The 12,241-nt window shown below is 36.7% G+C and overlaps 1 protein-coding gene across 1 annotated transcript; it reads right to left on the bottom strand.

Annotated features, from left to right (window-relative positions):
* Positions 1-2,011: 2,011 nt before the first annotated feature.
* LOC106700396 (sodium-coupled neutral amino acid transporter 2-like) lies at positions 2,012-12,075 on the bottom strand. The gene is made up of 16 exons (XM_023349822.1): positions 12,015-12,075; positions 9,949-10,184; positions 9,777-9,858; positions 9,582-9,697; positions 8,947-9,020; positions 8,756-8,848; positions 8,401-8,476; positions 7,057-7,139; positions 6,889-6,947; positions 6,601-6,753; positions 6,430-6,509; positions 6,214-6,314; positions 4,335-4,459; positions 4,102-4,246; positions 3,715-3,812; positions 2,012-3,596 (listed from the first exon to the last, which is right to left on the bottom strand). The coding sequence occupies exons 2-16, from the start codon at positions 10,062-10,064 to the stop codon at positions 3,495-3,497; spliced, it is 1,503 nt and encodes a 500-aa protein (XP_023205590.1). The 5' UTR covers positions 10,065-10,184; positions 12,015-12,075; the 3' UTR covers positions 2,012-3,494.
* Between the last annotated feature and the right edge of the window lie 166 nt (positions 12,076-12,241).

Genomic DNA, 12,241 nt, shown 5'->3' with positions numbered 1-12,241 from the left:
CTAAGATTAGAGCATGTAATTAAGCTAATAGGTCATTTATAACCTTTTTGCTGTTGTTTTTCCACTGAAACATTTAAGTATGACAAAACAGCAAAAGCAGGAGAAAACTACAAGGGGGCAAAACATTTTTCACACCACTGAAAGCTTACTGTAATGTCTACAATTTTGTGGGTTACCTGGGTCAACATTTCTAATTTAGGTCATTTTTTTAGGGTAACATTATTGCCTTCTAGAACTTTTTATTTTGCTTATTTGTGCATGCTTATTGCTTTTAAAATCATTGTTTGATGTCATTGGAGTTTCTTTTTTTTTTTGCTTTTGTGCAGGTCAGGACACATTTTATTTTATTTTATTTTATTTTATTCAGGTGAGACCGATCCATTATCTTCTGCTGTGCTGTGTTTATCTGAGGGAGCCTAGCAGTCATTGCAACTGAACATGCTTTGAGTCCTGTCATACATTTAAAACGTAATGCCTCCAAAAGAGCAAAGTACACACTTAGATCGTTTAACTTTAAGTTCTAGGAATAAAAAAAACCCCATCACTTTTCAGAGAGAGAAAGTCAACCACTGACCACTAGAGGTCATCATTGGGAAGAGAATAGTTTACTGTGTAACAATGCTACCGTCTTAATAATAATTAATTTTATTTATAATGACCTTTATATCTCAAATTGAACTCTCAGTGCGCAAGATGATGAAGGCAAGCTACTGAATTGTAGCTACAGAAGCGAGGTTGCAATTTACCGCAACACCAGCAGGCGAGGCGGTTGAAGTGTCTTGCCTAAGGACATAAACAATAAGGGCAGGCAGACCAGGAATCGAGCTGGCGATCCACCTTAGGAAAGTAAACTTTTCTCCGTTTCCCATAAGAAGGCTTTCACTGATTAAGCTCCTCCTGAGCTGTATACTAAGCTAAATACTTGATACTTTATATATATATTACCAAGAACAATAAAGGTAAGAAGAAATAAATTCAGATTACAACAAACAAATTTTGCTCTTAATATCAAGAAAATCAAGGTGATGACTTCATGGGTAATTTTCTGAAAACAAACAAAAAATGATAATAAATAACGTTCATGGCATACTTCCAACACGGTAACTCTGTCATATCAAGTGCAGCTTCCTTTGGGGTAAATGAAGATCTATATTTAGACTTTTGGTGATCTGAAAATATTAGCTTTTATCCAAACCTTTTTCAACCTTAGACCCCATGCCAGCCAAACTATTACTTTAGTTGTCACCACAGTTTTAGAAAGGATTAATCCATCCTTAGTGAACAGATGTAAATCAAGGCATTTTGGGGCACGTTGACACGTGGCATGAGGAAAGTGGAATTGAACCCACAACTTTTGGCTTGCAAGACAAGAACTCTCTCCACAGTCATCCATCTGCTTCTAACCCAGACAATCTGGATTAAGGACAATTGTGTTGATGTTAATGATAATGAAGGCAATGATAAATCTTCCACTAACACTACAGCTGTTTATGGAGTACCACGGGGTCTGGTACTTGGGCCCATTTGGTAAATATACTTCCACTGTAGGAAACCAATTTGTTTGGTCCTGGTATTGAACAACTGAACAGCAGCAAGATTTATGAAGTTTATTCTCAAAGGATTTAGGGGCGGATCAGATTAAGAGGCCGTCTTCTTCTTTGAAACAGAGCTTTAGAAGAGAATCACAGTAGCTAAACTCCACTTAACATATTACCTTCAAATATATTAGGTTACACAGTCCTACTTCCTATTGTTGTGCTGATAATGCACAGTTATATTTATTCATACAGACTTGATGAATCCAATCAGTTTATACAGTTTTCAGCTCTGTTTAAGAGATAAAAGACCAGAATAGAGCAAATGTCACGTTAAGATGCGAACATCAAATCTAGACCAATACCAGGGTATTTGTCTCCAACTTTATAAAGCGGACAACATAGAAGACAGAGAGTGAAGGTTTCAGGTCATAGTTCATTTTATTGGGACATTATTTACACCATGTACATATTGTTTCATTGAAACAAGAGTGTAGCACTGACAGGCAGCATCCTTTCTGTGTTTGACCAAAGAGAACGGTTTGCTGATTTGTGTCTGTCTTCAGGGGCTTAAAAAAATGTCAAAGTGGCTCCAGCCATGACCTTTCACCACTGAATCCATCCAGGACGAATATTCAGTGTTTCTAAAGAAATGAACAGATAACATTCTGATGTTCTGAGCAAACTCTTCACAATATGACCTCATTTGGATTTTGAGCTCCATGAAATTGTTCAAACAAAAATCTTTAAAAACAGATATATACTGTATATACATTCACATACATATGTACATATAACATGGTATAAATATATTAAAATAGTTTAAATTACATTTCTTTAACGGCCTTCCATAAATAGATGACACAGTTTTTCTCGATGTGTTAGTGTTGGAAACACAGTGCACTCTCTGGTGAGCGGTTCTTGACTCGGTTGGGAATTGGATCCATGCTGGGTTGCCATTGTTCTTCATTGTAAAACACTGCATTGTGCTATGACACTGAACACTGAAGAATTCTGGGTATTTTCTTGATGTTTAGGAGTGCACCTGACTTCGTACGGCTGAAGCTGTTGCGGTTTAACAAGTGTAACAAGTATATTATTATAACCACTGTATGTGGTCAAATTCAAAGTATTCTCCCATAAAGAAAAAAACATTCTAGGTTTCCCTCCGTGGCCCCCGATCAGGAGTCGGGGGACGGTGGATGGAAACGGAAGGCTTGGCGGCCTTCCCGAAGCAGTAGTGTCGCTTCTGCACACGCCCGTCAAACAAGATCTAATACAGACCTCCCAGTGTCTGGTTCTGTTCACAGATTCGCTAGCTGACACTTTGAGCGAAATCAAAGGACCTTAGAAATACTGAACAAGGTGCTGTTTTGGTGAAAACTGACAAATGGCCTCAACTATAAGTGCTTTTCAATATACAAAGATGCTTTACAGACACGGTTTTGGTAAAGTTGAACAAAAATAGAAGGCAAAAGTCGAAGGAAACTAAAGTGATCGTGAAGTTTCAAGTCCCGTGGTCTCGTTTGAGTTTTTGGGAGATTCACGTACTTCGTTAAGCAGAATGTTCTCGCTGAGGTCAGAGTTCACAGCTACACTCTCCCACGAATAACACTGTACCTGAGAGGAAGCTGTGTTTGAAACTACAAATTTTCAGTCTGTGTTGTGAAGCCTTTTTGTTTACAGCTGTACCATGATAATGAAACAGAAAAAAAAGTAAAAAGCAAAAGACTATTTAAAAAGTTATGATAAAAAGTGGGAAACGCCATCTTTGTGATCTAGAACAGCAAAATGTACAGAGTTCAGATACATTCTCTTGGAATGGTACGGTCCATTGCTCAGAAAGCCATAGTGAGTCTTTGTGGTTTGCTTTGTTCGTCACATTGTTTTTGTTGGTTGTGTGTTTGTTGCAGTCCGACTCTGAAAGCTTCTCCCTCCACCAGCAGAAGAGCTGGAGCTTCAGTGACCTTGATCTTTCATAGAGTTCACGATCCAGTCGTAGATGATAAGAGTCATGCAGAGAAACATGACAGCAAATCCTAATATCAGGAACATCAGAGCCTGGTGGAAGAAATCATTTCACAGTTAATTTGAGGTTGTTAGTTACAAAATATTTCACATTGAGTTTACTAAAAAACAAAATGTGATTGAAATTGTGAAATGTTTAATAATGTCTTACCCCAATCTTCTGCATGGATTTCATTGACTCCTTCTTAACCAGTCTGAGATAGAAAGCTGAGGGCAGGATGAAGATCAGCATTACAGCAGCAGAGGCACCTGGAATGAGGAAAAACTGAGCCATTAATCATAAAAGGTCGATAATACATTGTTAGAAAGTTGATGAAAACCCACCTGTTTGGAATTGTATTTGAAACGTAATCAATTACAAATTTATTGATGGAACCTGACTTAATGTTGTGTTTTGATTGTTGGTTCTATGTTGCATTGTGTTTCTGTGTTTGATATGATGTAAAGCACTTTGAAATGCCTTGCTGCTGAAATGTGCTATACAAATAAAATTTGATTGATTGATTGATGATACATATTAACATGTGCAGTTACTTACCAATGAAGCCAAAAATATTTCTGATGCTGGGGACAAAGATGATCAGAATGTTGGTTCCTGCTAGCAGGCTCAGGGCGATAATAACGTGACGTATCCAGCTGAAGTCCTTTTTTGGGAACAGCAGGTGGCCGACTGAGGTACGAATCTGTTCAGAACCAGACAAAGATTAGCTCAATGGACTTCATAGTCTTCATGACTGACTGGATAATTAACAGTAGATCCTCAATACTTACAGGGAAGAGCATCACAGGAACCGTGAGTGTGACAGCGGTCAGCACAGCCAGACGAACAACCAGCAGGAGAATATCGTGTTTGTAGAACTTTGAGTAGGTGTGGAGCAGCTCAGGTCCCACGTGGACTGAATAGAAATATGACAGAGATCACTTTAGATAAATACAGCTTTCCGTAAATTCAGTTTCAACATCAATCATATCTAATTATCAAACAATAGCATGCTAACACTTTGGACTAAGATGTAAGCTCTGTCTTTTGTAGCCAGTGTTGCTAGTGTAACAGAGTTAATATTGTATATAATTCCATTTCTAGTTTGGGTTCAAGAGTAATGGGTGAAACAGCTCCCCCTGCTGGTGATTGGCAGTTATCACTATAGTGATCACAGACGTCTCGTTGCCAGTTCATCAGACTCGTGCGCGAGGCAGATTCACTGAGTTCAACACTCTGATAAAATGTTCCGTTAGCTTGATGTTAACATGAAATGCTATTCTTCATAAGGTGCTGTGGCTGCTGTGATGAACCTGAGTCCTTACCAGTACATATTATGTTCCGTACAGGTACGTATTGTTTTATTTCTTTGTATTTCTGATACAAATTTATTAAATGCTGTTGCTAGGCCAGTTCATGAGAGACGTGCGCGAGGTGCTGTACCCGCTGTGATGAACCTGAGTCATGACCAATATTATGTTCCGAGCTGAGCTAGTACCCGACTATAATTATTAAGGTTATTAAGCTACTAATAATTATGCTAGTCTTTTGGGGGTTTTGTGTACAATTTGTTAAAATATTTACAGGTTATTAAAATCAAGGCAAAACCGGTCATGATGTCAAGCAAAATTGCTCAAGAGAAGCTTTTCAGCTAAGACGCTGTGCTGGTTAGCATGTGGAAGGTAACATTTAGCCACAGTACCAAAAAGATGTTCCCTTTATTCAACTTTCCAAATAGTAGCAACAGAATTTTCAAAAAAACAAGATTGAATGTTGTTTTGATATTTCTAAATTCTAAAACTTCAACCATTTGTTGTTTTACTAACCAGCTAATAAAACATGAATGCTTGTTTTTCCATCACAACACCCATACATTAATCCTCAAGATCAAACACAGAAAATTAGTAGGTTTATAGATAAAGACACATTTACAACTAATGTCAAACATAACTGCTAATTGTTAAGAAGGCCTTGTGAGATCAGAGGCTAAGTTAGCTATAGTAAAGCTATGCTACTAGCTGCAAAAATATGCTGACTTTGAATTACATCCAATGTAGTGATATATTATCAATGTAATATGTTTTTTTCTTAAGAAATACATCAAAATGTCTCCTTTCATTACCGGTGCCTGCTTTGACTATTGTGTATAATGTTAAATAGCGATTTTCAAGTCCTTATGTAACTGCTGCGATGTTCCAGGAAACATTTCTGGCTGTTTTTTTTTTTTTTGTACTGACCCACTGTATTTGTGAAGTCAAACAGGAACATGCTGGCACCAGCTGCATCAGCTGGTTACACTGTTGTGTAACCAGCTTTGAATCAACATATTAAGATTTTTAATTGAAGTCCTCCTTACCCTGCAAATTACTAAAACATTTAAAATTCAAGGTAAATGACCAGTGAACCCATAAAGTGAGAGTTTCACTCAAGACCAGAATGTTTGAAAGAAAACATGTATTGTTTTATTTATTTCTCAATGGACAGTGTATATTAATAAACATTAATACGCAGCTCAAGTAAGCTAATTTTTACTTGTAGTCCGTTTGGCAGTTGTCAAAGCTAGCCTAAAAATCTATTATCTAGCTGCCTATTAATTATGAAATAGTTTTTTTTTTAATTACATAGATCTAGAGCTACCACAATGTAGTTTTTAAATCTTGCCCAACTTACTGTTGAAGGTGAGGTATCCGAAGAGGGCAGCCAGCAGGTACATGATGAACATGGCCAGGAAGGACACGTTGGCCACATTCTGCATCTTTCGGCGTGACCGGCTGTTCAGGGAAGGAGAGTTTTATTTAGACACCAGACCAAACTTTAAAGAAATATAACAATGGTGTAGTTTAAACATTATAGGACTTTGAGTTAAATCCATGCAGCAGCACTTACTCTTTGAGCTCATCATACATGGGTAGAATAGTAGGGTGGCACACGAAGGCAAAAGTGATGATGGGTATAGCGTAGACAGTCTGGAGAGATGGAAAATTACAAAGATTAGAAGTTATTCTTCGAGTATTATTGAAAATATTCAAATCTGTTTAATCTGAGAGATTGATTTACCTGTGAGTTGTAGACAAAGTATTTAGGCTTGCAAGTGTCATCATCTGTAGTGACGTTGTCGCTGTGGGGGGTGCTGTTGAACATATGCATGGTTTCATTTCCAGAGTCAGGAATAGGCAGAGGGCATGGAATCTGGAACTTCTTTATGATCACCTGCAGGAACATGTAGAAAAAATATATTTTTGGATGGTGCTATATTATTACATTGCCTAAATAAACTAAACATTACAATGGGTTGTATCTAACTGTCAAAGGAGGAAGAAGGAAACAAGGTGGGATTGTACTCACCACAATCAGAAAAAACACCATGCAGAGTAGAGACAGACCACTGGTGTAACTAAGATAACCTAAGGGAGACAGAAAAAATGTCACTGCCATTTTAAAGCTACCACTTCTACTTTTATTATTACTTAGGAACGACATTTTATGACACACATGCACACACACACTCCTTACCCAAGTTCCTGAGCAGTGAGAGAGGCAGGATAACAATAATTGAGACCAGAATCACAAGGTAATCTCCATTGATGTACCATTCACTGAAACACACAAATACATCTTTAAATTGATAGAACAATATTTTTTACACAATCTGTTGAGAAAATGTAATTAATTAGTTTGAACACTCAAAATGAGAATTTTTGCACTTGTCTTGACTTTTCAGCTTCAGAGGAGGTCGAGTCACTCTCTAGATTCAGACCTGCCCACCAATTTTTCACAAAAGGTCGTAAAACTCAACCGTGTGCTCAACCTAACCTCATGCTAGAAAAGGAAGCCTAACCTACCTAAATTGACTGGCGCTCTGTATGGAATAAGAAAGCCATCCTTATTCATTAGTCATTTGACATTTTCTCCAAGATACACTGTTTTTAAATTTTTTTAATTTTATTTTCTTATGAGATTGTTGCTTTTTTGTTATTACATTGGATATAATTTCAAATCTTTGTGTATTTTTCATCCAGGTATTTCTAAGCTACAGAAGATTAATTATTAGGGCCCACCAATATGAAAACTTGAGATGATGTTGATATTTGATATATTGCTGTTATTTCAGAATTTACCAATATTATAATTGAAGCAGACGACCAATGTAGCCCCGTAGTCACTTTAACTGTCACATGACCAAGCAGATACCACTTGCTTGGTCATGTAAGTGTTTACCACATATAAATATCTAGGCTGCTGAGATGACACATCACAGTAAAACTCCTGGATGACGCCATCTTTTATCGTCATTGTTTCAGTTAATCCATTTCCTTTATAAAGCTGTGTCGGCTCGTATAGTCAGAAAGCCTGGGAGATAAACGTTACAGTCGAATGCTTACGTAGTACTGCGTTCCCAATACTCTGGCTGAGTCCAGTTCATTCAACGTCTTAGACAATTGGATGAAATTGGACTCCTTGCTCATTATCATTGATGGAGGAGTTTGAATGTTCTTCTCACTCCTCTTTGCTCCTGCTCTGCATCCAACAACACTTCATTTTCAGCTATTGTGCTTTAGTTGGGTTCAAATTTGGTTATAAATAATGAATTTTCTGCCAGAAATAATGGAATTAAAATTTTTAAGAACATAAAATCTGAATATAATTAATAGAGCAATTCCAACATGCTGCCACGTTGAGCAGCACAATTATAGAATGTCACATAATTTGATTTTGTACTAGAAATTTCAGATCTAAAATAACAAAACTTATAAAAGTATTAAGTGGCAAATTGTGAAATGAACATGCAATTAATAAGAACCAATTCTGCTATTTCTCAGTTTAGTTGTTATAATAACCAAATATTTAACTACTTACCCATCACTTGCTCCAGTAAAGGACTGAATAACAACAGAGAGTTCGTATTTAATAATGTAGAGGTAGCTTGACATGCCTGCATAAAAGATAAAAAGGAAGAAAGAAAACAAAAGAAAATAAACACAGAAGTTAGCAACAGCCCTAGCATAAATTTATATACATTTAGTGAAAAAAGAGTCATTTCTGATATTTTGAGAGATACAAAAAAGTCACAGGGCACTCATAGAAATTCTGCCTGTACTGCCAATTTGGACATAGAAAAGAAATGTTTCAGTTTATAAAATATGGTAGATGAATATAAGCATCATAACATTAGTTACAATGAAGCTGTTATACTGAAAGGTCAGTCCCTCACATCCAATGTTCTGCATGGTGATGGTGCAGGAAGCAGCCAGTTTGCCTGGGATCCCAAAGGCCTTGTGACCCAATGACTCGTAAACAAGAGCACCTGGAAAAAGAGGAATAAAACGCTAAAAGTTTTAAATCTTGACATTTAAATGTGATACAAACATAAAACATTGCTGGAAAGTCAGAGCTAGTGCTCACCTGCTTCATTTGCTGTTTTTAGCAACAAGTGGACAGAATACAAGGAGAAAATGGCAACGGAAACCAGGAGAATCCTGTAAACACAAAAGAGAGAAAAGGTCTTCAGTTGTAGATGACTTGTGTTTATCAGCAATAAATAAATAAAAACTATATGCTTGGTGATACAAGCTGTGCAATAGGCACAGCAATAACTAATAGGAATTCTAATATTTTTTTTAAAAATCCAGGCTTCTGCTGACAGAAACCTTTTTAGTCACTAACAAAACATTTTCCCCAAAAACATGATACATTGAACAGCCACCAGGGGGCGTATTGGCAAAACAACCTCCTATAACTTCTAGCAAAAAATTAACTTATGCTGGAGGTGCATGTGTTCTTGGAACACACACACACACATTTTATTATAGATATTTTTCCCAGATGGTCTTTTACAGAATCTTAGACCAACAGGTTCAGGTTTCCAGTAGCATCACATTAATTCAGATATGAGGTTTTTCTTCTTTGTTTGCAAGTCAATATGAACAGAATAGTTCAAAATTTCTTGCTGAGCTTATGAATATCATAGCCTGAGACCTGAAAACAACATTTGTCTGAATGCCGCTCAGCCAAATTAGGATGAAAAGACAAGTGCTTACACAAACAGGGTGATGCCGGTGTTGGCCATAGCGAAGGACAGACCTAGGATGCCGCTGCCCATGATGGCATTACACAGGTTCAAGACGGACATGCCAAAGGAGGCACTGCTGTGGTGCTGGAGAGGAGAAAACAGAATTTTAAAAAAACTAGCAGGAAAAAAAACTACATTGTGGAATAAATAAACCTGAACTTACATGTTCAGTTTCATATTTCTTCTTGCTTGGGTTATGATCAGAGAGGACGTTTTGATTCTCTGAATCAGCATCTGAGTATTGCCTTTAATAGAAGGAGATGTGTTAAATGAGCTGACATGTCAAACTTTTTCTTTTGGTTAGTTTGTGAAGACATGTTAAAAACGAGTCTCACCCATTGAGAGAATTCTTCTCAGAAAAGTCAGAGTACGCAAAGTCGTTGCTGTTGGAGCTGCAGCTGTCGTCGTCTTGAGGATCGTTCAGACATTTCATCTCAGTTCCAGAACCCATCCCATTGAAAAGGACTGACCCTTGGCAATGGAATCAAGAGAAACCTACTGTCCAGGTTTTTGTTGGTCAGGTTGAAGGGAATCCCACCGCTAGAAGAATCACCCTGGTATTGTGAAGAAACTGTCAAGGATACCAGAAAGAAAAATGACATAAAAACAGGAACTAACCTGTTCAGTTTCTTTCCCTTAGCTTGAGTTTTAGTTATGGAGGGAGTTTGGACAATTTTATGTTTATTTTGTTGACAGGATGTACAGTTTAGTTTTGTCAGCACAGGTTCAAACGAGCCTCACACTTCCAGCAGTTTCTCACACTTAAAATAAAGCGACTGCTCTTTACTGTCATCGTTTGTTGTCTTCATCTTTTTGAGTAGATGAAAATTTCATCTCAGTTTTAACATCAGACTGCTCTTCAGTGGACAGTGAGACTCAATATTCTTAAATATTTAAAAATGATAAAAGGTGTTCGTACACAAACAGTGTGATGCCACTTCTGTAACAATAAGATGGCACTTCAAGGATCTTTGCTAGAAAACTCCTTCCTACTTGATGAAACATTCTGTTGCTGCGTAAAAAATACAGAATGAGACGTGAGAAACAGAAACCAAAAGGTAACTGAAGTTTACGATGTTGCCGCTTACATATTCTGTGCCATGTTTCTCCTTGCTTGGTAGAGCAGAGAGTTAGTGTTTAAATGCTGCTATTATTGTCTCAATCAGTGTCTGGATATCACAATTTTAGTACCAGGCTTCTAGTTGATGGATATTTTACAGATAAAAAGCAAAAAAAGAAGGAAGTGGATCAATATTTTTATATTTTCAGTTTGATTATGTCCACTTGTCTGTTCACTCTGCCAAATGTGTATGTATAAACTCAGAATGGTTGAGATAGTCTTTTTCAGATTAAACTTTCAATATATGACCTACAATCATCCATTATGTCAACTTATTAGCTGACAAACCCGTACAGAAGAATAACTATTTCCACCTTGGGAAGTTTTTTTTATGCTGTCAGTCAACATGAGGGACAACAAAAAAGGTCTAATGTGACGTCTGACTAGAGGACAGTCAAACCTTTTTTTCTGTTGTTCATACTTTGATACGGACCACTGACTTGTCTGACCAGTTTTAAAAACCTGTTTTAAGCGAGTCAGAAAAGAACAATAGAAAATCAAACCTTTAAAAGTGATCCAAACACCTTTTTTATTTTCAAACTATACAGAACTATAAACATATTCAGTTTGATATTGCAGCAATAACATGATTTATTTGTTGAAACAGGTGTCATAATTTCGCTTATATAAGATCCAAAAACGCAGAGAAACAGCCTAGTAGTAATCATGACACTGTTCACTTCAGTAACAGATGAAAGTCATTATGATTTAAGCCTCATATCTTGTTCTTACTCCAGAAAGTGACCAGAGTTCAGGTTGTTTTCTAAAAATGAACACTTTCAGATGTTCGGCATGAACTTTAATTACCAACAGAACTTCTCACTGACATAGTAGCTGCCCTTCAGTAACATGACGATGATGCTCAACCAACAGAATGTTTGACGCAGATTAGAAATGGATTATGTGAAACTGTAAAAAGTTCTCAATTTATTCATTATCACAATAAAAACTAATATCAGTTGCATAATGTCATATAATTTTTGATATGACTTATCACATTTTATTGGCTTTTTTTTTTTTTTACTGCATCTCAGAATTGCCAAAAACAGATTTACAATAAACTTGTAAAAGCTAATCCACTGGGTAGAATGGCAAAAAAACTGTATATTCATATAAGAGCCTCATACTATTAACAATAATATTTACTTATTATTATTATATCTAATAATTTTTACTTAATGCTTAAGTAAAAATTAAAGGTATGGTACAGTAAATCTGTTCTAACAAGTATATATTTATCAAAAAGTTACTAAACTAACAGAGTAAATGTAGACTACTCACCTTTAGAGACGTGAACAAAGTGAAACTATTTAAAAGGGAGGAGACTTTACTCCTGGAGCAGGTGTTAGGATTTACCGGTTTTGTTGCATCAGCTCTGATACTTATAGGACAGAGTCACAGGAAGGGTGAGAGGCAGAGACTGGCACACAACGATGTGCTATTGGATAAAAAAACAACCTAATAACAAAAAAAAAACAGCAACAAGTTTACATTTCTTACACTCATTG

The sequence above is a fragment of the Xiphophorus maculatus genome, chromosome 17 (genome assembly GCF_002775205.1).
Source record: "Xiphophorus maculatus strain JP 163 A chromosome 17, X_maculatus-5.0-male, whole genome shotgun sequence".
In the NCBI taxonomy this organism is placed as follows: domain Eukaryota; kingdom Metazoa; phylum Chordata; class Actinopteri; order Cyprinodontiformes; family Poeciliidae; genus Xiphophorus; species Xiphophorus maculatus.
The sequence above is the reverse complement of the archived record's forward strand: the minus strand, read 5'-3'. Positions and strand labels throughout refer to the sequence as shown.

Coding starts and splice junctions, on each gene's coding strand:
- LOC106700396 (XM_023349822.1), bottom strand. CDS start 10,064: ATGGGTTCTGGAACTGAGATGAAATGTCTGAACGATCCTCAAGACGAC. Junction 8,849..8,946: donor AAAAACAGCAAATGAAGCAG/GTGAGCACTAGC, acceptor CTCTTTTTCCAG/GTGCTCTTGTTTACGAGTCA. Junction 7,140..8,400: donor TTTACTGGAGCAAGTGATGG/GTAAGTAGTTAA, acceptor TGTGTGTTTCAG/TGAATGGTACATCAATGGAG.